The sequence below is a fragment of the Gallus gallus genome, chromosome 4, assembly GCF_016699485.2.
Source record: "Gallus gallus isolate bGalGal1 chromosome 4, bGalGal1.mat.broiler.GRCg7b, whole genome shotgun sequence".
In the NCBI taxonomy this organism is placed as follows: domain Eukaryota; kingdom Metazoa; phylum Chordata; class Aves; order Galliformes; family Phasianidae; genus Gallus; species Gallus gallus.
Window position 1 is genome coordinate 89,383,826 of NC_052535.1, and position 21,078 is coordinate 89,404,903.

The 21,078-nt window shown below is 46.6% G+C and overlaps 1 protein-coding gene across 3 annotated transcripts in view; it reads left to right on the plus strand.

Annotated features, from left to right (window-relative positions):
* The window catches only part of SFXN5 (sideroflexin 5), a 78,293-nt gene that overhangs the window by 23,016 nt on the left and 34,199 nt on the right, over positions 1 to 21,078 (plus strand). For 2 of the 3 annotated variants that reach the window (XM_420891.7, XM_046941170.1), the window contains 6 exons: positions 4,588 to 4,614; positions 5,382 to 5,436; positions 6,612 to 6,637; positions 11,595 to 11,648; positions 12,061 to 12,117; positions 12,984 to 13,049. In XM_420891.7, the coding sequence (XP_420891.6) occupies positions 4,588 to 4,614; positions 5,382 to 5,436; positions 6,612 to 6,637; positions 11,595 to 11,648; positions 12,061 to 12,117; positions 12,984 to 13,049 (285 nt within the window). Of the gene's footprint in view, positions 1 to 4,587; positions 4,615 to 5,381; positions 5,442 to 6,611; positions 6,638 to 11,594; positions 11,649 to 12,060; positions 12,118 to 12,983; positions 13,050 to 21,078 lie in introns of all 3 variants that reach the window. The other variant, XM_046941169.1, reaches the window with a different exon arrangement.

The following is a 21,078-nucleotide window of genomic DNA, read 5'->3' on the forward strand; positions in this document are numbered from 1 at the left end:
CAAAGTGTTATTTAAGTGCTGTCTTTTTTTATCAGTCGGGACTTGGTTCTGTTTCCACCTACACTGGTTTTGGATTTGGGTAAATCCGTGCATTTCATGGTTCCCAGTGTGCGTTTCTCAGTGCAGATCCCAATAGAGTTCCCATTGACTGTGGTGCAGATGTCTTGGTCCGTGCCACTCGACGTTTGGGTTTGCTCCAAGGCTCTGCAGTTCTGCCGTGGTGAGCAGCTCACAGCGTTGGGCTCAGCGATGCTCAGGATGGGGAAGGAGGTTTCCATTGGTGTCCAAGAGGAGCAGCAGCTTCTGGTGCTTTTTTGCAGATGTATTTTAGTGCCAAATGCGGGAAACGTAGGGATGCACTGATTTATCCCATGGATGTGTTATTTGAGCTTGGTCTCCTTAGGGCTAAAACCTTCCTAAGGTAAAGATTGCCATGAGCGCATTTGCAAAGGGTCCCTTGATGAGGCTTTCTCCAGAGGAACATGTGCAGCCAGTGGTTTGTTATCCTAGTTTTCCAGTTTATTAATAAAGCTATACATCAGGTTCTGTATATGTTAGGGGGCAGGGTGAAGCACATCAGCTGTAAGTGTTAACTGCAGTGCCAAAAGGTCTGAGATTCCATTGCTCTACACCCGTAAATCTCGCTACAAGCATCCTGCCCTAACTGAACGCCTTGGCTGGGGATCGTGGTGTGCATTTGTGCTAAATATCACTTTTTGAGAAGTGGGAATGTGGGTTTTGGGACTGGAGCTGGAAAGAAGTGGGAGAAAGGCACGCGAAGCATGAGTGATCGCACTCGTAGGGAAGAAAGCATGGGAGGGAGTGGAGCAGCACACGCTGGCAGGAGGCTCTGTCGGGCGGCACCGCCTGCCTCGTGCTTGGCACTGGTGCTGCGTTTAGTGGAATACTAAAAATAGGGGTTTCCTTTCCCATTACCTGCTGGGAAGTTCTGGGGATGCTGTCTGGAGTGGTCTGTAAATGCCTTTAATCATTAGGAAGGCAGCAGAAAAAAATACAGTGCTGTAAGAGGAGATGGCGTGTTGGGGAGTGCAACACAGCGAGTGCTTAGGAGGTCTTCATCTGTAGCAATGTAAGCCTAAAGACATGAGACTTCCCTCTTTGAAAATATCTAAGCTTTGTCACTGTGCACTTCAAAAACATGGGGTGGAGGTGGCCCCATGTTTCAGCAGCCTCAGGGCCTGTTGCAAACAAGGGCGAGCAGTTTGTAAAGAGCTTTCTAGCCTGGGTGCACCATGGGCTGTAGTGAAGGGGGAAAACAGCTCATGGTTTAGTCCAGGATTTTGAGGTTATCCTGCTTTTAATAAGAGGATAGTTAATCCCTGAGGAATGACTGGTAGCCTTTATAGTGTTCTTATAGCGACAGGTGTTAGCTAAGAAATTTGGGCAGGATATTTTTAAATAAATACGTTTTGGAAAGCTATGTCTAAGCTGTGATTTTGCTGCTAAGGAAGGAATGCTGATGGACGTCCTGTCAACCAAGGATCATATCTGTTCCCCGAGAGCTAGTGCTGAACAGAGCTGTGTGGATGGCTTCCTTGGAAAGTTCTAGAAATACCAGAACCCTGGGAAGGATGAATAGCAGTCTTATCCATGAGTTCAACATCTTGAATTGCTGGTATTGGGAACCTATTTGTGTACAGTCCTGGAGCTCTCCATGGTCTTGAAGGATGTCTCCATGAAGGCTGACTCATTGAACACTGACTCCTTGAGCACTGTCTCCATGAAGGTTGACTCCTTGAATGCTAACTCCTTGAATGCTCACTCCTTGGATGTTGTCTCCAGGAAGGCTGTCTCCCTAGAGCAGGGACCAGTCTGTCCTGCTGGAAGCTCACACCAGCCATAGACTGGAGCAGCTTGACTATTATTGCCTATTTGTGAAGTCTGTTAGTGATGCTCCAGCTCTCCTGGACCCTTGTCCTTGGGTTTTTTCTGTGAATCCATGCACGAGCAGGTTTGCTTCTTGCACCCAAATTTGAATGGTGGCAAAATCACTGTATAACTTTGAGTCTGTAATACACAGAAAGATGTAAAGGAAGATCATCTGTAAGAGAAGACTCGTTCTGTATAAGCTATATTTAGAGATGACGGACCCAATTCTGACAAATTGCTCACAAATCTGGAGTTGTTCCATGTGCTCGGGTGAAGATGCTCTGGATTCATGCTAGTGTAAATGAGATCAAAATCTGACTGCTTCCCTAAGATGGCCGGAGAGAGCATGAATGAATCCCCAGCAAAGCAGGGACATGCTCGGAAATGAGCCCCCAGCTGGCACGGCTCAGTGTGCTGGAGCTGCTGAGAGCTGCTGCAGGCAGTGATGAATTAGAGGATAAAGAAGTGAAAATGAGCTGGCAGAATCTTTAGGTGACTCATCAGGTGCATCTTGTAAAGTCTCTTTCTGAGAAGTAATGAAATCGCATGTTCTAACAATATTTGCACTGCAGCGGGAAAATGCATAAATATTGGGATCAATTAATGAAATTAGATAACTTGACCAAAAAAGCCATAGCGCTGGCTCAGAAACCATCCCTCTTCCTTTTTGCTAGTCCCCATGCTTGCAGTTGGAGAGGAAAATCTTGTGGTTTGGTTTCACAGCTAAGGCAGCCAAGACATGGCCAGGCACAGAGGGACTTGGAGGTCCTCAGGCTGATGGGTCAATGTCCTCATGTGGCCTCCCACCCTATGGGTTTTGGGGTTGGTGAAGGCAGATCCACCTTTTGGCTGCTGACTGTAAAGATTGCCTTGTCACGTCGTCACCTGTAAAATGGGGAGTAGCATTTTTCCTTAAAAAGGGAGGTTATTTTTAGGAAAGAGATGGATGTGTGCATCAGCCTGTGACATGTAGGGGCTCCAGGAACTCAGTGCATGTGGTGACTTTCATCTGAGTTCCTGATCTTCGGTGAGAACTGAATTCAGAGTGAAGTAGGATCACAGAATCATTAAAGCTGGAAAAGACCTCTAAGATCACCAACCCCAATCCACCCTCACCATGCCCATAACCACATCCCTCAGTGCCACATCTCCATGGTTCTGGAACACCTCCAGGGATGGTGGCCCCCCCCCCCCCCCATTTCACTGGGCAGCCCATGCCACTGCATTGCCACTCTTTCTGAGAATAAATTCTTCCTAATATCCAACCTGAACCTCCACTGGGGCAACTTCAGTCTGTGACCTCTTGTCCTGTTCCATTACCTCTTGTCTTGTGGCTGCTGGTATCGGTGGGACAATTTCTGCTATTTATAATAGAATAATTACCTTGTTTCAAAAGTATCCTCATGGATTCATATTTGGGGAAGGTACTAATGCTTAGAAAAAGAAGAATGGCAGAACTGAGCTCAACTTATGCTATAATACTAACTAAAGCATGAATGCCTGGATCTCTGCAGTGGGCAATGGAGGAGCACGAGTTCTCTGAGCAAAAGAGCTCTTGCTATCTTTGGATCCATCCACTGCAAGAGCAGATCTTGTCAGGTTAGCCTCCCCTAGGCCTGGCACTGGCACAACTGTTGTTGGAATGATTTGTCTGCTTTCTGGCGTCCTCGATTTAAGAGGATGTTGACAAATTGGAAAGAGCTAAAAGAGCCACGAGGGTGGTTAAAAGATTGGCAAATGTGCCTGGCCAAGGAAACAGCCAGGCTCCTGGCTCTGCTGTTCTATTTTTTCCTTTGAGTGAAGGTTAAAGGGGGATTTAGCAGCTCCAGGTACCCATGTGAAGAATGCCAGCAGACAGCTCTGAAGGCTGTCAGACAGAGGAGCAGTACCAGTGGCTGGGAGCCAAAGCCAGCCACGGTCAGGAGGGTAGAGCAGCTTTTAATAGGAAGGGCAGTTTAACTGTTTAGATATTTTATGGGAGTCCTGTTTTATTTGTCCATCTCTTGAAACAAGTATGTTGATATGTAAATATACATCACACATACAACTTCTCTGCCCAGAGATGTTGTGGATGCCCCATCCATGGAGGTACTCAAGGGCAGGTTGGATGGGGCCATGAGCAACATCATCTGGTGCCTGTTTTAGTGGTTGACAACCCTGTCTACATATCAAGGGTTGGAACTCTTTGAAGTCCCTTCCAACACAAGCCGTTCTATGACTCTATGATTCTTCAGTTCTGTGGTTCAATAAAAAAGGGGACTTTTTTCTTCTAGGTAACCATAAGCTATGCAGTGGTAGTGGTCCCCTCCCCATCACCTCTATCTGCAACTCATGCATGCACTCCTCAGCTTCTGTTACTCATTGGTGTCTGAAGATCTCAGCTGTCTGAGCCTGATTTGAGGTATTCTGATGCCCAATTGCAGTCAGTAGGACAGTCCCTGGTTTGGAAAGCTTGTGGCTGCTGTTCTTTCCTATCATCCAATATACAAAGCATAACTTTTCCACCCAGCATCTTGGTGGCCACTTGAATTGGAAAGAGCTCAGTCTGTAAAAGCACTTTCAGTCCAGGAGAGTACCGAAGATTTCCTGCTGCAGCCTTCAAGCAGACCCAGTGATGGATATTTGGGGATCTGCATGAGACGTGGGACAGCCGTGCTGCTCCTTTGCTAACTGTTATGCTCTCTTTTGTTTTTCTAGCTGTGGGGAGCACAAAAAATAAAGCAGGTAATGTACTTTTTTGTATGCCGTGATTGCTCGGGGCTGCTGCTTTCTCCCTTTTTGCTGAGCGATGCTGTCCTGTCTGTTTCTGACTGCCAGTTGCTGGTTTCTCTTTCTGCAGACATGTAAATGTGAGCTCTGTTGCCACCCAAGAGTCTGATTTTTATCTTTTCATTGTATTTCTATATTTTGATGTCTTCATTTGTTCCTTTCTGTCTAATCAAGAGCTTTCTTGTCCCCGGGCTTTCAGAAATAGTTTGGTAGTTCTTCTGGCTGTGCCCCACCTCCTCCCCTGGGCACACGCTCATGAATTTGACCTCTTTGTAATAAAAAAAAATGGTAAAATTGCACGGCTTCGTTGCTGCTCATTGACAGAGCAGAATTAGGATTTCCATTGAATTTGGGCTGCTCATGGAAGTGGGGTTGGCTGAGGAGATACAGACAAAAGGGATGAACCTGTTAGAGAATTTCGTGTGGATGGGCCCTTATGGTGCTGTTTACACCTGCACACCTTTTATCCCACCTCAGCCACATCCTGAAGAAACATTTCTGTATTCCAGACTAAATTATTTCCGTATCATCTCCTACCTTATTGCTTAAGGAGATGAGAAGGCAGCAATAAGAGGAGGTTTGGGACAAGGGAGAGGTTTGGGACAGCAGGAGGGGGGTTGGGACAGCCCTTGGAAGCAATAGAAGAGATACCCTTGCACAGCTCCAGCATCCCTATGCTGTTTCTCTGCCCTCACTATGGCTGTTTGCTGATTCTTTTGCAGGCCATCATCCACCCCGACACAAACGAGACCATCTTCATGCCTTTCAGAATGTCAGGTACAGTATGTCCTAATCAAGCAGTCATTAATTTTAGTGGGAATTTGTACAAAATGGTATCTTTTTTTTCCTCTTGCTTTTTTTTTTTTTTTCGTGTGTGTGTTGTATCTTGTAAACATTTAAACCAGATGCTTGAAAGTAGTTCAAGCACCAAAATCCCTTAGAAATCAAGCTGATTTGGGACACTCAATACCTACCTGAGGTCTGGTGCTTAATATTTCCATCTCCTTGTCAAGATGATATCCTTTCTGGTATTCATTACCAGAAAGGTAATCATAATATAATTACCAGATAATAATCATAATATCATTACCGGAAAGGTAAAATCATGATGATTTCAACTCTGTAGTAAACACCCAAACTCAAGGGTGTGGGTGCAGCCTTGGTCCTTTCCCCGGACTCTGGGAGCTGTGGGAGAGGTGGCATCCATCTTTATGTAATAAGACCCCTCCCATAGGATCCATTCCATTTGTAGGACCCACGGGAAGTGTCTTCACTGGATAAGCAGCCTAAGCAGAGGGGAAAAATAACAGGGCTGGTGGGTTTTGTTCTCTTGTTCTTTGAAGAACGTTGAGTTCGAGGGTGAAATGTGGGGACAAAAAGCCCAGGACCCACTCTTCCGCTGCCTTATTCAGTATTTTTAGACAAATGTTTTGTTCTCATGGGTCATTGCCCCTTCTGACTGTGAATTGGATCCATGAGGTGTGTAATTCAGTAACACTGACAAAATGCTGAGACCTTCCGGTGGAAGTCATAGAGATGGGTTATAATTAGCACAGAAATTGGCAATCTTAGCAGAGTTAAAATGTGAAGCCTTTGATTTTTGTAGCGCTTAACAAGATTTGGGGTAAAGCCTTCTCTAGGACAGACAGCTCTAACATACCCCATCCCTGGAGGCATTCAAGGCCAGGCTGGATGTGGCTCTGGGCAGCCTGGGATGGTGGTTGGCAACCCTGCACATAATAGGGGGGTTGAAACCAGATGATCATTGTGGTCCTTTTCAACTCAGGCCATTCTGTGATTCTATGATACCTGTGATTAAAATAGTCGCTAGGTGTGCCTTGTACCCTGAACCCATAGCACTGTTAGATTTATTAGGTGTGATGCCTTTCCAGCCCGAAACGACATATTAAAATGCATGCATCTCTCTCTTTTTTCCTTTATTTTCCTAATAGGTTACATTCCCTTTGGAACACCCATCGTAAGTATTTTAACGTCCCTCCGCGCTTTGGTTGCGAGTAACAGAGAATGCCTTTTGTAACACTCACAGCACCTTGCTGCCTCACTGCAGATTCACCCCAGCTTCACACCTTCCCCATCACCTACCTGTGCCATGTGTGCTCTGGGCCAGCTGTCCATCCAGCAGCATCCTCCTGCTGCTTCCTGCAACATCCTCGGCTTTGTGTTTCCAGCAGGGAAAGGGAAGACGGGGAGGAGCTCACTGCCTTCTGCAGCTCATGGATCCATCTTTGGGGGCATTTATGCCATTTGCATGTTTTGCAGGTCACTTCCTGGCTGTGGCAAGCTCAGGGAGCTGGAGGCCAGCATCTCGTTTCCTTGTCTTGATTAATTAAAACTGCAAGGGCTTAGTGCTGAGGGTGTTCTTCGTTTGTTACTGTGAAATTTGTAAGCATTTGGGTGCTGTTGACAGTGAAAGCCAGAACGGAGATAACTCTGCGTTCCTTGTCTTCAGAGCAGCAACTATTAATTAACCCCATTTTGTGAATGGGGAAACTGGAGCACAGAGCTTTGTCCAAAACCACACAAGCTGGTGCCAGAAGGCTGAGCGAATCCAGCTTGGTCCTTCCACCTCCAGCTCTTCCCTCAGCCTATTGTATCCACGTTATTATAACCAAGGAAAGAGCAAGTTGTGCCAGGGAGGGTCGGGTTGAATATTAGGAAAAATTTCTTCTCTGAAAGAGTTGTCTGGCATTGGAGCAGGCTGCCCAGGGAGGTGGTGGAGTCACTGTCCCTGGAGGTGTCCAAGAACCGTGGAGATCATAGAATCATTTGAGTTGGAAGGGACCATTAAAAGGTCATCCAGTCCAACTCCCATGCAATAGATCAGGTTGTAGGTGTGGCATTTGGGGACGTGGTTTGGTTGGCGTGATGGTGATGGATTGACGTTTGCACTTGATCATAGAGGTCTTTTCCAACGTTAATTATTCTATGATTGTATGAAAAGCTGCTAAATTTAATCTCCCTAAACCCATTGGACTGTGGCATGATGCTTATGGAGCGGTAACGATCCCTCCCCTACTGGTGGTAGCGGGGTGGCTGGGAGCTGAAGGCAGAAAGCAGCCCCCAGCACGGCTGTTGCTATTTGTTGTCATGTGCAGCGTGGCGGCGGTAACTCTGTATGGGGCATTTTAAAGGAAAAGGTTAAACAAAAATGAGTTAACGCTCAAATTGACAATGAAATCGGCCCCAATCCAGAGCTGTCAGAGGAGCCGAGAGCTGTCAGATGAGCCCAATTTCGCTTGCTGTAAAGGATAAACTGGAACCTCTTGTCATTTAAAAAAAAAAAAAAAAAAAGGAAAAAAAAAAGGAAGGGAAAAAAAAAAGAGAAACCAAACGTTTCAAATGTTAAAATTAAAATGTAACATTTATGCCAATCGATCTGTGAAATTTAGTGACAAAATTGGCAGCCTGCTCTAGCATAAAAACAGTTTGAGCCTTGCCTTCAGCATAGGGGGATGGGATTTCCTCAAGAGAGGCTTGGGGTGCCTGCGGCGAGCGCTCGCCTGGGATTAAAGCCTGGTGATAATAATCATTTCTTTTCTGGATTAAGCAGCTCTGCCGCAGCCAAATCCTGTGGCTGTGTGTGCATCCCCTGGGCAGGGCCCGGAGCCAGGGAGCTGTGATGCTTTGCTTCCACCGCCATCCTTCCTGGGGCCGTGTGCATGGTTCAACCTTCGTCCACCTTTTCACCTTCCATGGGTTTCACTCTTCCTTGCTTTGTCTTCCCAGCCAATGAGTGAGGTTTGTTGGGGGCTTAGGTAACCCGGCCCAGCACTCTCTTGGCACATGATTTCCTCCAGACATAGGAAAATGGGGCAAAACACTTCATTTTCGGGGAATGAAGCTGGAATCGGCTCTTCATTGAGCTGGAAGAGCCAGCTGGGCTGGAAGAGCCAGCCATATTGCCAGCAGATCCAGCCCACGGGCAGGACTCATAGGCTTTTTGGGTTCATGTTGTTTCAGAGGTTCAAGGTTTTTTGTGGTTCACAGTTTTTTGGGGTTTTCTTTTTTGGGGGTTGATGGATCTTTTGGGTTCTGTTTTTTGAGAGTTGACTTTTTTGGGGTTCATAGGTTTTTTGGGCTCACTGACTTTGAGCTCTCCTTTGGGCTCACCACTTTTTGCGTTTGTCATCTTTGGAGTTCGCTGTCTTTTGGACTCATCATCTTTGGGGTTTGCTGTCTTTAGGTTCTCCTTTGAGTTCACCACTTTCTGGGTCTGTTGTGTTTTGGGCTTGCCATCTTTTAGGTTCACTGTGAGTTCTTTGAACTCACCACTTTTTGGGTTCGTGGTCTTTTGAGTTTGTTGTCTTTTGGGCTCATTGTCTTCGGAGTTCACTGTCTTTGGGTTCTCCTTTGGGCTCACCACTTTTTGTGTTCATGGTCTTTGGAGTTTGTTGTCTTTTGGGCTCATTGTCTTTGGGGTTTGCTGTCCTTGGGTTCTCTTTTGGGTTTGCCACTTTTTTGGGTTCAAGGTCTTTGGGGTTTGTTGTCTTTTGGGCTCATTGTCTTTGGGGTTCACTGTCTTTGGCTCCTCTTTCTTTGAGCTCACCAATTTTTTGGTTCATGGTCTTTGGGTTTGTCATCTTTTGGGTTCACCACTTTTTGCAGCTCATCATTTTTTCAGGTTCCCCATTTTTTGTACTCACCACTCTTAAGGCTCTCCACTTTATGGCTACTTTCTGAAAGCTCCTGGTCCAGTATCCAACTGCACTGATTGCCATTTCAGGCAACTCCATAACAAAGGGGTGGGTGAAATTTGCAACCCCGCTCCTTTGTCCTCTGGGATGCGGATGGGGAGCTCAAGAGGCCTTGTTGGGACTGGGGAACACCTGGAGCAGTGCCTCATGTCCATTGCAGGTGACAGGCAAACAGAGCAGGGCTCGAGGCTGCAAAATGAGAACTCAACTACAGACATGCCGAGAGCCGACAGACGTCTGGGAAGTGCCTGCAGCCCTGGTCTGCAGCCACAAAGGGCTGTTTGCACCTGATAGGCAATTAAATTTTGTTAGTTGGTACTTTTCTGGTGTTTAGAAGCCTTTTTTCTCCTTTTTTTTTTTTTTAATATATATTTTGTTTTCCTTCTTAGTTATTTTTTCCCCTGTCAGTAATTAAAAGTGAAACTGTACATTTCTTGACAGACTCTTGCACATATGGAGAGTTTGCATTTAAACGTGCCTCTTTCAGTCATACAGATTTTGGGTGCTCTTTTATTTATTTATTTCCCCCTCCCCTTTCTCCCTCCCTCTTGCGCTCCGGCTGCTGCCGCGGGGGCCGCTTGTCTCCTTCCTCCTCCTCGAAGCTTCCCTGGTCCCCGTGAGGCACTCGGTGGTGCTGGGGTGAGGATGGGGCAGCACCTGTTGAGTTCATTTGGCTCTGACCAACAGCGATGCAATTAATGATGAGATCCTAATCATAAATGGGAGCGGCAAATTAATGGGACTTGCACGTCTTGGCCGTCAGCCAGCGCACCGAGCGGCTGTAACTTGGAGAAAGGCAGGAGGAGGAAGAGCTGGAGGAAGAAAAGAAAGGAAAGATGTAAATGGAAGCAGCCTCCCAACCCTTATTGCCCTTTTGTTTGTTGTTATTTCTCTTTGATGTCCTCGAGCGTGGGAGTTGGCTCCTCTTCAGCTGCTGCTGCTGCAGATGTGCTGGGCTGGATTGAGCTCTCCCCATCTCATGGCAGTGCCTGTGCTCCAATGGAGAAGTTTTCATTCTTCTCAGCGTTGGTGGGAACAACCCTAAAGTAAGTGATGCTGAGATGGTCTGTGAGCATGGGTGAACTTGGAATCTTCTTGACCAGCTGCCCCGGAGTCATTTTAGCTCACACTGATACCTGAGCAGCCCGAAAATCAACACGTTTGGATTTAAAAGTTGTTCAGTCTTTATACTCTTCACAAAGATGCAAGTGTGATTTTGTGCCATGAAGACCCTCTTCATAAACTATCAGAAACTGTAAGGAAGGGAGAAAATGACAATGATATTACAAAGCACCACTTTTTACCTGCTTCTTACCTAGGAACTCCTGGCCCCACTCATTGGGTTTAATACTCGAAGTTCCTTTGCTTTCCTTCCCTTTCCTCTTCTTGCCGAGTCCTTCACAACAACTCCATGCATCACTACAGGCTTACGGCAGCATGACTGAAAGCTGCATGGAGGAAAAGGATCTGGGTCAGTTGGTCAACACCTGGCTGAACGTGAACCAGCAGTGTGCCCAGGACTCAAGTTGCCCCAGTGGAAGTTCAGACTGGACATTAGGAAATGTTTATTCTCCAAAAGAGCCATCAGGCATTGGAACAGACTGCCCAAGGAGGAGGTGGAGTCACCATCCCTGAAGGTGTTCCAGAACCGTGGAGATGTGGCACTGAGAGATGTGGTTATGGGCATGGTGGGGATGGGTTGGGTTGAGCTTGGGGATCTCAGAGCTCTTTTCCAACCTTTATGGCTCTATGTTTCTTCAGCTTTTTGCCCTTGAGGGGAAAAGGCTGCCATCAAACTGGGCAGGAAGGAGTCTGGCTGCACTGCATCCTCTGCAAGAGATGGGTCCTCTGAAGAATTGCAGGAATGAGCCTCAATGGTATTTCGAGACATCCCAAGAATGCTGCCAGGACCACGTGAACAGTGCATACATACGGGCTCAGATCAGCAGTTCTCTTCAAACAAAGCTGGTGGCTCCAAAACAGGAGCACATGTGCTTCTGGGTGGCACTCCTGTCTTCAGATGTTCACACCTTATTGCTTTCCTGGGTGGTTCTGTTCCCCCACCTGCTTGTTCCTGGCTGTGCTCTGGCCACTCACCATGAAATGAAGCCCATGCATAGAGATAACTTAGTAAAGTCAATAGAATTATGCTTGCTGTTTTCTTGCCTAGCAGAGCATCAACAACCATTTGTATGTTAACACGAATTTCTTCTCTTGCAGGTTGTTGGTCTTCTTCTGCCCAACCAGACGATAGCATCCACTGTGTTTTGGCAGGTAAGGCTCATCTGCCTCCATGTACTGAATGGGTGGGGGATGTCATGCAAAGGAAAGCAGCCTTGACTTGTGTCTTCAGGACAAGCTGGTGCATGTGGCTTTGTGGCACGTTAGGGGGAGATTATGACTTTTAGCTTTAAAATTACTTTGTACCGTGGCCTTAAAGTCTGTTTTTAGATCTAGTTGCTTATTTTCATGAAGCAGTTCTTGTGCACATGCTTATGTGTGGATGGAGTGCTGGTGAAAGCTGCATGCATTTCTTTCTCAGCCCAGAGGGTCAGTGCATGCACAAGCTTGTAAAAAGATGTGGCAAATCACAGACAGGTCCACGTGGAGATGGCAGTCCTGTGTTCGTAGACCTTATTTTCTGCAAGGTTACATTTACGTCTCTCTCTTTTTATTTCCTCTGTAGTGGTTGAATCAGAGCCACAATGCGTGCGTCAACTATGCAAACCGCAACGCGACAAAGGTGAGGAGACCCAGCATATGCAGTGTGTGCTGCGTGCTAGCTCTGTTTTGACATGGAAACATAAGTCTTGTTTCTTTGCTGTTAATGGAATCTGCAGAGTAGGAACCGTGTTGAATTTGTAGGTTGGCCATTCTCCTGTAGAGACTTCCATTTTAGACTGCGCTGTAAATGGCTCGAGGATCTTGAAATCACTCGAAGCTCAAGAGCAGTGCTCACTGCCTTCACACTGAGCCAGGATGTAGTTTAATCAGTATAAAACCATTACACTGGGTGTGTAAATGAGCACAAAGCAATGTCTGTTTGGGTGTTTGGATAGCAAAGGAAGGCTCCCTGGTCACCCTTCTGTATCATAAGGATGTCTGGTATGTAGCCCAGGCATGCTGTTGGCCCTGCTCTCTTCCCCTTCCTCAGTGGGGAATCTCTTGTGGGGATGTAGAAGCTCACAAGAGGAATCTGAGATGGAAACGATCCAACTCACTGTGATAGCATTTAAAGGACAAATATTTGATAAGGAGAGTTTGGGGTTCACTGCAAGTGTATAAGAATAGCAGTGTTTTTTTTTTCTGTTTTTCTCCACTTGCTGAATTTCTTTCACATATTCTTTTAGCTGCTATTACTACAATTTGTGATGCCAATTAATTTTCCATTCCCTTTAACCTTGTTCATGAGGTTACATTTTTCCTTGGGCTTGCCGCTGCTAGATGACAGACCGTGTGTCACAGAACAATATGACAAAATTAAACCTGTCTCTGGTTGAAAGCAAATACAAAAAGAAAAAGTACCCCTAAACAACAGAAACAGCTCAGTTGCGTTTTAATAACCAGAAGTTTGTTTATTGAAAATATGTTTTGTTTCTCTTTCCAAAGCCTTCTCCGACGTCCAAGTTCATCCAGGGCTACTTGGGAGCTGTCATAAGTGCTGTCTCAATAGCAGTGGGTAACGCTTTATGTATTACACTACTAAGTAACTGCTCCCTTCCAGCAGCACTGCAGTGCTTTTGAGATGTTTCTTTGAATTGCCAAGCATGTTTAGATTTTAATTGACATAGCTCAGTCTAAACAACAAGGAAGTGTTTTAACCATGAGGAATCTTTGTCCATGCATGCCCAAGCTTTTCAACAGAAGGAGACTTCTGCCACTGGTTGCTTCCAGCATGTCCTGCACTGTGCTCTGCTTGGGTCTCTGCGCTGTTGCTTTGCTGTTGGGTGAACTCAAATTATCCACACGTGTTAAGATGCTGGTGAATCAGCCCCGTTCAGGCTGAAATGCCAAGAAGTATGACTGTGAGGCTGCAGAGTAGCAGTGTGACAGTTGACTGTAGCAGTCAGGCTTTAGAGATAGTCCCCTGATGGCTCAGTACCTTGAATTATAAGAATCATAGAATCATTAAGCTTGGAAAAGACCTCTAAGATCACCAAGTCCAACCCCAACCCATCCCACCATGCCCACTGGCCACGTCCCCAAGTGCCACACCACCACGCTTCTTGGACATCTCCAAGGACAGGGACCCACCACTGGGTCTCCAGCGCTGGGCAGCTGTGCCAGTGCTTGATCACTCTTTTGGAGAAGAAATCTTTCCTGATATCCAACATTAAAAATCCTTAAAGGTTTTGTTTGTTTGTTTGTTTTTGTTTTGTTTTTTTTTTTACTGTGGCCCACACTTTTGTCTCTCTCTCAAGCCTCAGATGTCCTCCTCCAGGCATTCTTTCTGCCAACAGACTGTGCCCTGGGCAGTCAGCACTCAGCCTGCCTACCACGCCATTTGGGTTCCCTAATTCACCTCGGGGAAAGAGGCTGTGTGGGCTTGTTTAGATTTTTTTACAGAGTGTTTCTACAGAGCCAGCTGATGGTGGTTAGGAGAATTATGGAGATGGGAGCAAGATGGTTTTCCATGGTGTTGGTTTGTCTTGCTCACTGCCTCTCCTAGAATTAACCTGTGCACACTGACCAGCCTTCTGTTGGAGTGAGCTCCCACACTTCATAACCCCATAGACAGAGGGCAGGAAGCAAAGAGAAATGATGTCTGCAGAGTTCTGTCACCCCATGGAGCTGTCAGGCTTTGATAAGGAAACTGCTTGGGCCGAGAGCAGAGCGGGCCGTGGTGGGACAGCTCTCGTTTCTCCTGTGCTGATTGCAAAAGAGCTGAAGTGCATCATGGGATCACCAGGGGGAGAAACTCATCCTCTGAAACAACATGAAAAGCTTCCCAAAAACCTGGGGAGAAAGGAATTGCATCCAGCCAGCAGTGGCCTGTTGGTACAGCAGGGTGGCTGTCACCACTGGTGTCACGTGGGTCACTTGGTGTTGCTGATGGGAGGTGCCATGCCGCAGTGGACTTCTATGGGAGACACTTGATGCCTGCAAAGAGTATTGCATGGTATGGCATTGAATCATAGAATCCTTAGTGTTGGAAGGGACCTTTAAAGGTCATTTAGTCCAGCTGCCTTGCAATGAATAGGGACATGCACAGCCAGATAGTTGTTTGTAGGTCTGAGGGGTGCAGTGTTGCTTTGAGGAGGTGGCAGCTCTCCTTCCATCTGAGAGAGCAGCCAAAGGCAGCAGCTTTAAGGCTGCTTCCTCCTTCCACATGTGTGCAGGAGGTCTGTTGGCTTCAGTGTGGGGTCAGCTGCGGCGCTTGGGGTGCACTGGAAGTGGACACTTGCAAAAAGAGGGCACAGTCTGCACACAGTGAGGTCCCTGTGCAGATGAGCCGTTGGGGACAGGAACAAGGCAGAAATCCCCTATTGCTGGCTCAGAGCCGCCTAGAGAAAATCCTGCAGGCAGGGAGTGATTTTTATGTTGTAAATATCTGGATTAATAACCAGCAGCTCCTCAAGAGGTTGTTGGTTTTGTTTTGGGTTTTTTTTTTTTTAATGGTGATGACAAATAATTTAGCAGCAGCCTCCAGTTTCATTATGTCGGATTCTAAGGCCTCAGCCCTCATTAACTGGTCTCTGCTGTCAGTTAGCAACAAATCACCTCCCAGTGTGAGCCTATTAGGACCAGATGACCCGAAAACAAGTGCCACTGCCTCCAGTGGTCTGCTGAGACCTGGTATTAATTAAAGCAAGCCCCTTCCATGTTTGCAGTTGGCAAGCGATGCAGGGAGGAGGCTGGGGAAGTGACAGATCAGCTGGGCTGTGATGCTGCTTCCCATCGTCTTAACCCTACGCGGCTTCATCTGAAGAGAGGGACAAACAAACGGCTTTCTCACGTGGATGGAAGAGCAGATTTTGGCTTTATGCTTCTTGCAATTAAACCAGAAGTCTCAGCAAATCTTTGCAAGTAAGATTATTCTTTTCTCATCTAAGAGAAATAAGAGATCTCTGTTACAAAGAAGCAGCGTAGATCTGGCTCTGGATCTGGGACCGTTGATGTGCAGTCCTTTGGGATGAGGAACTTTAGAGGAATTAATATATATTTACTATATATTAATATGGGATATATAAACATTTTTTCAGTAACTTTCAGTATTTCTTTTTTCAATACTCCTTTTCCTTCCACCTTACTCATCAGGCACCTGATCTAGTGGTTGGCAACCAGCCTGTGACAGGAAGGTTGGAGCCAGACGACCTTTGAGGTCCCTTCCAACCCAAACCATTCTACAGTTCTTTGGTTCTAGTCCCAACCTGATTCACAGAATAGCTCTGGGAAAAGGAATCTCTGCCAGAATTTTATTTCTTCTCCAGTGCAGTCTTGCTTGAGACAAAGCTAGAGCTGACCTCAGAAGGAATAACCTTAAGATTGGCCATGGGGAAGGAGATGGAGGAGCCAATGTACCAGATCTCCACCTCTGATGTCCCTGCTTGTCATATATGGCTTTCCCCCATCCTTTCTGCCAATGACACACTGCTCCCCATCAGCACCTGTTAGGAAAGAGGAAATGAAATCATTTGTCTGAGATCAGTCATCTTTAGGACAGAAGAAAAAGTGGGGTTTGTCCTCATTAAAAAAGTGTCCAGATTCCCTCCTTGAAATATGCTAGCTTATATAACATTAAAGATGGCTTTTATTAAGAGAATGTTTGGGATTGTTTGTGGGCTCAGGTCTTGTCAATACAAAGATAAATGTGTTGTTCTTGCTTAGCAACCTGAGCTAGGTTAAGAACAAAAGTAGGTGTTTTGTCTTCTTTGGTATAAAACCAGAGCTGCAGTGGCATGTAACCACGACCACCAGCCAGGCTCTGGTTTTGTGTTGATCTGTGTGCTTGAAACATCACAGAATCATTAATGTTGCAAAAGACCTCTAAGATCCCCAAGTCCAACTGCAGCCCATCTCCACCATGCCCACTGACCGTGTCCCTCAGTGCCACATCTCCATGGTTCCACCACTCTTTTGGAGAAATTTCTCCTACTATTAAACCTGAATCTCCCCTGGTGCAACTTAAGGCCATTCCTAAGCAGGGCATGAATGTTTCTTTTTGGCTTACCTTACTAGCTAACCTTGGGCTAAAAAATCAGGTGATTGATAACCCATTAATAACCTCAGTGCCCAGTGCTGGTATTGATGGCTGGCCTTGGAGGCACACAGGAGGATGTTTAAAGCAACTCTTCATGGACAGATCCACTGTACTCTTAAAAGTGTTGATACAGAAAGACCACCTTGCTTTCTGACCCTAAATACTGGCTTTGGACCACAAACCCATCCCCCACTATGCCCACTGAGCCGTGTCCCTCATGTTGTATGCCTTCTGGTTGCTTGTCGTCCCTCCTGTCCCTGCAGGTAGAAATGGAGTGAATGCTGCTTGGCTGGGTGCATCTCGGAGGATGGCCTTGGCTGTCAGCTCTGCTTCAAGGTAGGGGTATGCACCAAAGTGACCTGGTGTCAGGTCCGATGGATGGAGTTTGTCAGAGCAGGGACTCAACCAGAGGTGCTCCAGGGTTCAAATTCCCACTATTGCAGCAAGAAATCACTCCTCTCCATGCCGACGTCTCGGAGGTCATCCTAGGGCAGTTTTCTCCTTAGTGATGTTATTTCTAAGAAAACACATCTTGCATGTTGGAAAAGAAACAGAGCAGCTTCCTGCAGAGCTGTGAGCATGAGGATGCTCTGCTGTCTGTCTGGGCTCGCATCTAGACCTGTGCACAGAGAAACCAGAGCTGGTGGATATATGGAGCGGCTGTGCACAGTGATCCCATAGAGCTCCTCACTCCTAGGAATGCTTCCTGGGGGCTCTCATAGTTACTGTTCTTCAGGCATGGTATTTTGTCTTGGAGATTTGGGGTTTTATTTCCATGGGTTTCATAAATCATAACCCAAGCAGGGATCTCAGATGTGGTCACAATTGGTCAAGCAGAGATGTTACATAAAAAATGGAGCTCCTAAGTTTGTATTTAGTTGTAAAAAAGAACAAAAACAACAACAAAAAGGTGCAGGTGTCTAATCTGCAAAGCCAAGCCTAGTGTGCATCTAAGAGGTCTGCTTAGAGCAGAGCTTGCTTCTAGACAAATGGACATTGCAGAAATGATATTTTCAGACCAAGCAGGTCTTTTTCCCCTTAGAAAAAGTCAGCGTCTCCCAAAATCAAAACGTGCTTTGACTTGAAAACATCTGTTGTAACCTAAGATATTCTCAAACCATGGAGGATTTCAGCAGAAAAATCTTATTTACCTTCTCCAAAGGAAGCCGAGAGGTGAAGACGATTCAAGCCTAAGATTATAGCTGTAAAACAATATTAGCATTGTGGTGGCTGTGTCACAGCCAGCTTTTGGCAATAGCTGGCCTTGCAGCCCAGGCTCCCACAGCTCAGCAAACTGTATAGCTGCTGCCGTTCCCAGGGAATGTTTGCTGCAATATGCAGATTTAAAAATTTTGTAACACCAGGGAGTGAGAATAATGGGAAAAAAGTACATTTATATATTGCAGATCTGTTCTTGAAAAAAAGGAAGAGATGAGAGAAGAAAAGTGGAGAGAGACAAAAAGAAAAAAGAAGAGAGGAGAGAAGAAGAAGAGAGAAGTGAAAAGAGAAAGGAAAGAAGAGAGAAGGAAAGAAAGGAGAGGAGAAAAGGAAAGAAAAAGAGAAGAGAAGAAAAGAGAAGAAAAGAGCTGTGTAATGCTTGAGGACAGGATATTTACCCAAAACTAGAAGGGTCAATCTAAGGCAATAATGAGATACATTAGAGTTGGGCTGACTCACTATCCTTAAAAAATTCACAAGATGAAAAAGAACAGGATCTTAACTTGTTTCCCCAATTTAGGGAGGACAGGAGCACCTGTTGGCCCGAGTGGTCCCTTGGTGGTCCGGAGCACCCACACTCTCCTGCTCACACCATAACTGGCCGCTTGCTCTCCTTCCCATCGTGCGCTGAACTCGCGCATACACCGACACCATTTTTCGCCTTCCTCTCCAGGTGAAGGTGCCCCTGTGGATTTTTCTAATCCCAGCTCCCTCTTCCTGATAATTGTTTGTGAGCCGTGCAGAGCGGCAGCATTGACAGCCTGCGAATGGGGTGTGATGGCCGTAATCAGGTTGTGGGCCACCCACCGCCGTGGGGCTGCCGGCCACTGCATGCAGCATGGAAAGCATGGGGACGGAGGGAGTCCAGGAAGAGCATCCAAAGGCTATGAAGATGGGAAAGGCTCTGCCCCACGGGGCAGTGGGCATGGAACAGGCTCCCCAGGGCAGTGGGCATGGCCCTGAGCTGCTGGAGCTCATGGTGCACTGGGACACTGCTCTCAGATGCAGATTCAGGTCTTGGGCATGGGAGTTGTTCTCCTCTTTGCTCCCTATTGTCTATCCAATCATTGTGCCATTTTCTTCCACTGGTGTGCCCAACTGTGGGGCTGCTGCCGTTATCCCTTCTGCCATCATTTTGGGTCTGACCAACGTTACCTCCTTGCCTTGCTCTTGTTTCTCTCCAACTTCTTTCTCCACTTAGTTCATTACTGCTTTCCCTTCCCTGCGCTCCTCCATTCTGTTCTCCTTGGCTTGGTAAAGCTCCAGTTGGTAAACGGCCCAGTTTCCCATCTCTCTGCCTCCATCTTCACCTCTCAGCCCTAATGAATGATTTTTTTCCTTCCTTTTCCTAATGCTCTTTTCTTTAGTTTAGCTGGATGGGGCTCATCAGATCCAATTAGTGCTATGGTGTTTTAATTCAGCAATCTGGTGATTTTGGGGCTGAAGGAAAAGCTTCCTTCGAGCCATTCCCTGCTTCCAAACTGACTCTCTAAGTCACCTGAAGCAGCTCAAACTGTGGTATTCAGTGGGGTATTGCCCATATGCTGCTGAAACCTGGGAAAGGTGTCCCTGTTCATTGTAGGGGAGTTGGCCATCAGGTCTCTTCTATGGATTCTATGATTCAGTGAAAGCCAAATCCTTTGCATCAGTGGAGCCCTAACCCATACAGTGAAGTCTAGAGACCCTCTCATCAGCATCTTCCAACTGGTGCTGGCCTTGTTTGCGGTACTCCTTCTATATCATAAAAATTTGCTGTCAAAATAATGCAAATTAACTTCTTTTTGAATGTACCACCGATGTATTTATTGCTCTGGTTTAAGGGGGGTAGGGTTGGAGTTGCATCAAGTGAGTCAGTCATTGCCAACGTGAGGCATTCAAAAGCCATTCCTCAGGCTTCAAAAATATTACCAGCTGTAAAGGAAAAAAGTTGAATTTTTAGAATAAAAAAGGGATTTGGGGGGGTTTGGTCTTGTGATTTCCACACTTTTCAAATTCATGTCATGGTGGGCATGAAGTCAGAACTTCTTAGGGCAGGAAGGAAAGGAAAAGGAAAGGGAATCTCTTGGTAGCCGATTACACACTTGACTCCACAGACTCCCACTCCACCAGCTCTGGTTTTGTGGTACAGGAGTTCAGCATCCCCAAAACCCAGCTTCCCCAGCTCGTCAGGATGCTCTGTCAACTGAGCCGAGGATGGGCTCTGTAAAATGAAACCTCAAAGAAGGTGCAATGTAAAAAAAGCTGGATCCATCCCCTGGTCTGGGTTGCAGCATGGGAATATCCTGAATCAGTTCTACAACGAAACTCCTACTTAAAAGCCATGATCAGAGCTCACAGCTGCAACGAGGAACACTCATTGGGCCAGAGTTTGGACATCACCACCGTGGGTATTTCCATCCCAGCTCAGTCCATGGGCTCCTTTCACAGTCAGCAGAGCTGAATGGGCACCGCTGGGGGTGTTTTGTGTGAGCACACATAAATGTCTAATTTGGGAGGAGAATAAACACCCTGAAAAAGGCACATTTCTCGGCGCTGGACTGCAAAGTGAGCCCATCTGGAGGTACCACATTTGCTCTGATGAATCCCACCTGACTCCATTGCGTGTTTGCACAGCACAGCGTTGTAGATCCCAGCTCTGTGACTCAGACTGTGGGCAGGGTGAGGATAATAATACTCCCGCGGTTGTTTTCTTAGCTCCAGTGATGAATTTGACTCCGCAGTCGGTGTTCTTTGGCCAGCCCTAGGAATTACACCCGTTGGCTTCTTGCTGGTGGAGGAGCTCCATTTCAGGGCTGGATGTTCTCCTGCCCGCACGCTGCTGTCCCTCACCATGACCTGCAGGAAGAAGTTCACAGGTCGGCTCAAGTCATTGCAAAACTGTAAAAAACAAACCCTCATTAGTCCTTCAAACCTGGTCCTCGTGTTGGGAATTTGGGAGATTGGATTTAAATCTGTAGCAACGTTTAATTTCATATTCACAGCGGGGTGGTTGCTGTAAGTGGAGGAGCGAGTTCTGCAGCACCAAATTGAATCTGAAAGTAAAATGCTTTTTATTACCACCAGCCTCACAGCAGCGTCGCTCCCGGGCTCGGCTGCATCTTTTCTCTTTCCAGAGCTGCTGCTCTTCCACTTCACGTTCAAATCCTTCCATCAAACCTGCAAGCAGAGGCTGGAAACCCAACGCAGTTTGTCATCTCCGCAGATGAACTGTCTGCAGGCTATAAATACTCAGCTCCATGGGGCAGCACCGTGCTGGGGGCTGTCGTAGCTTCACTTTTACAGGCA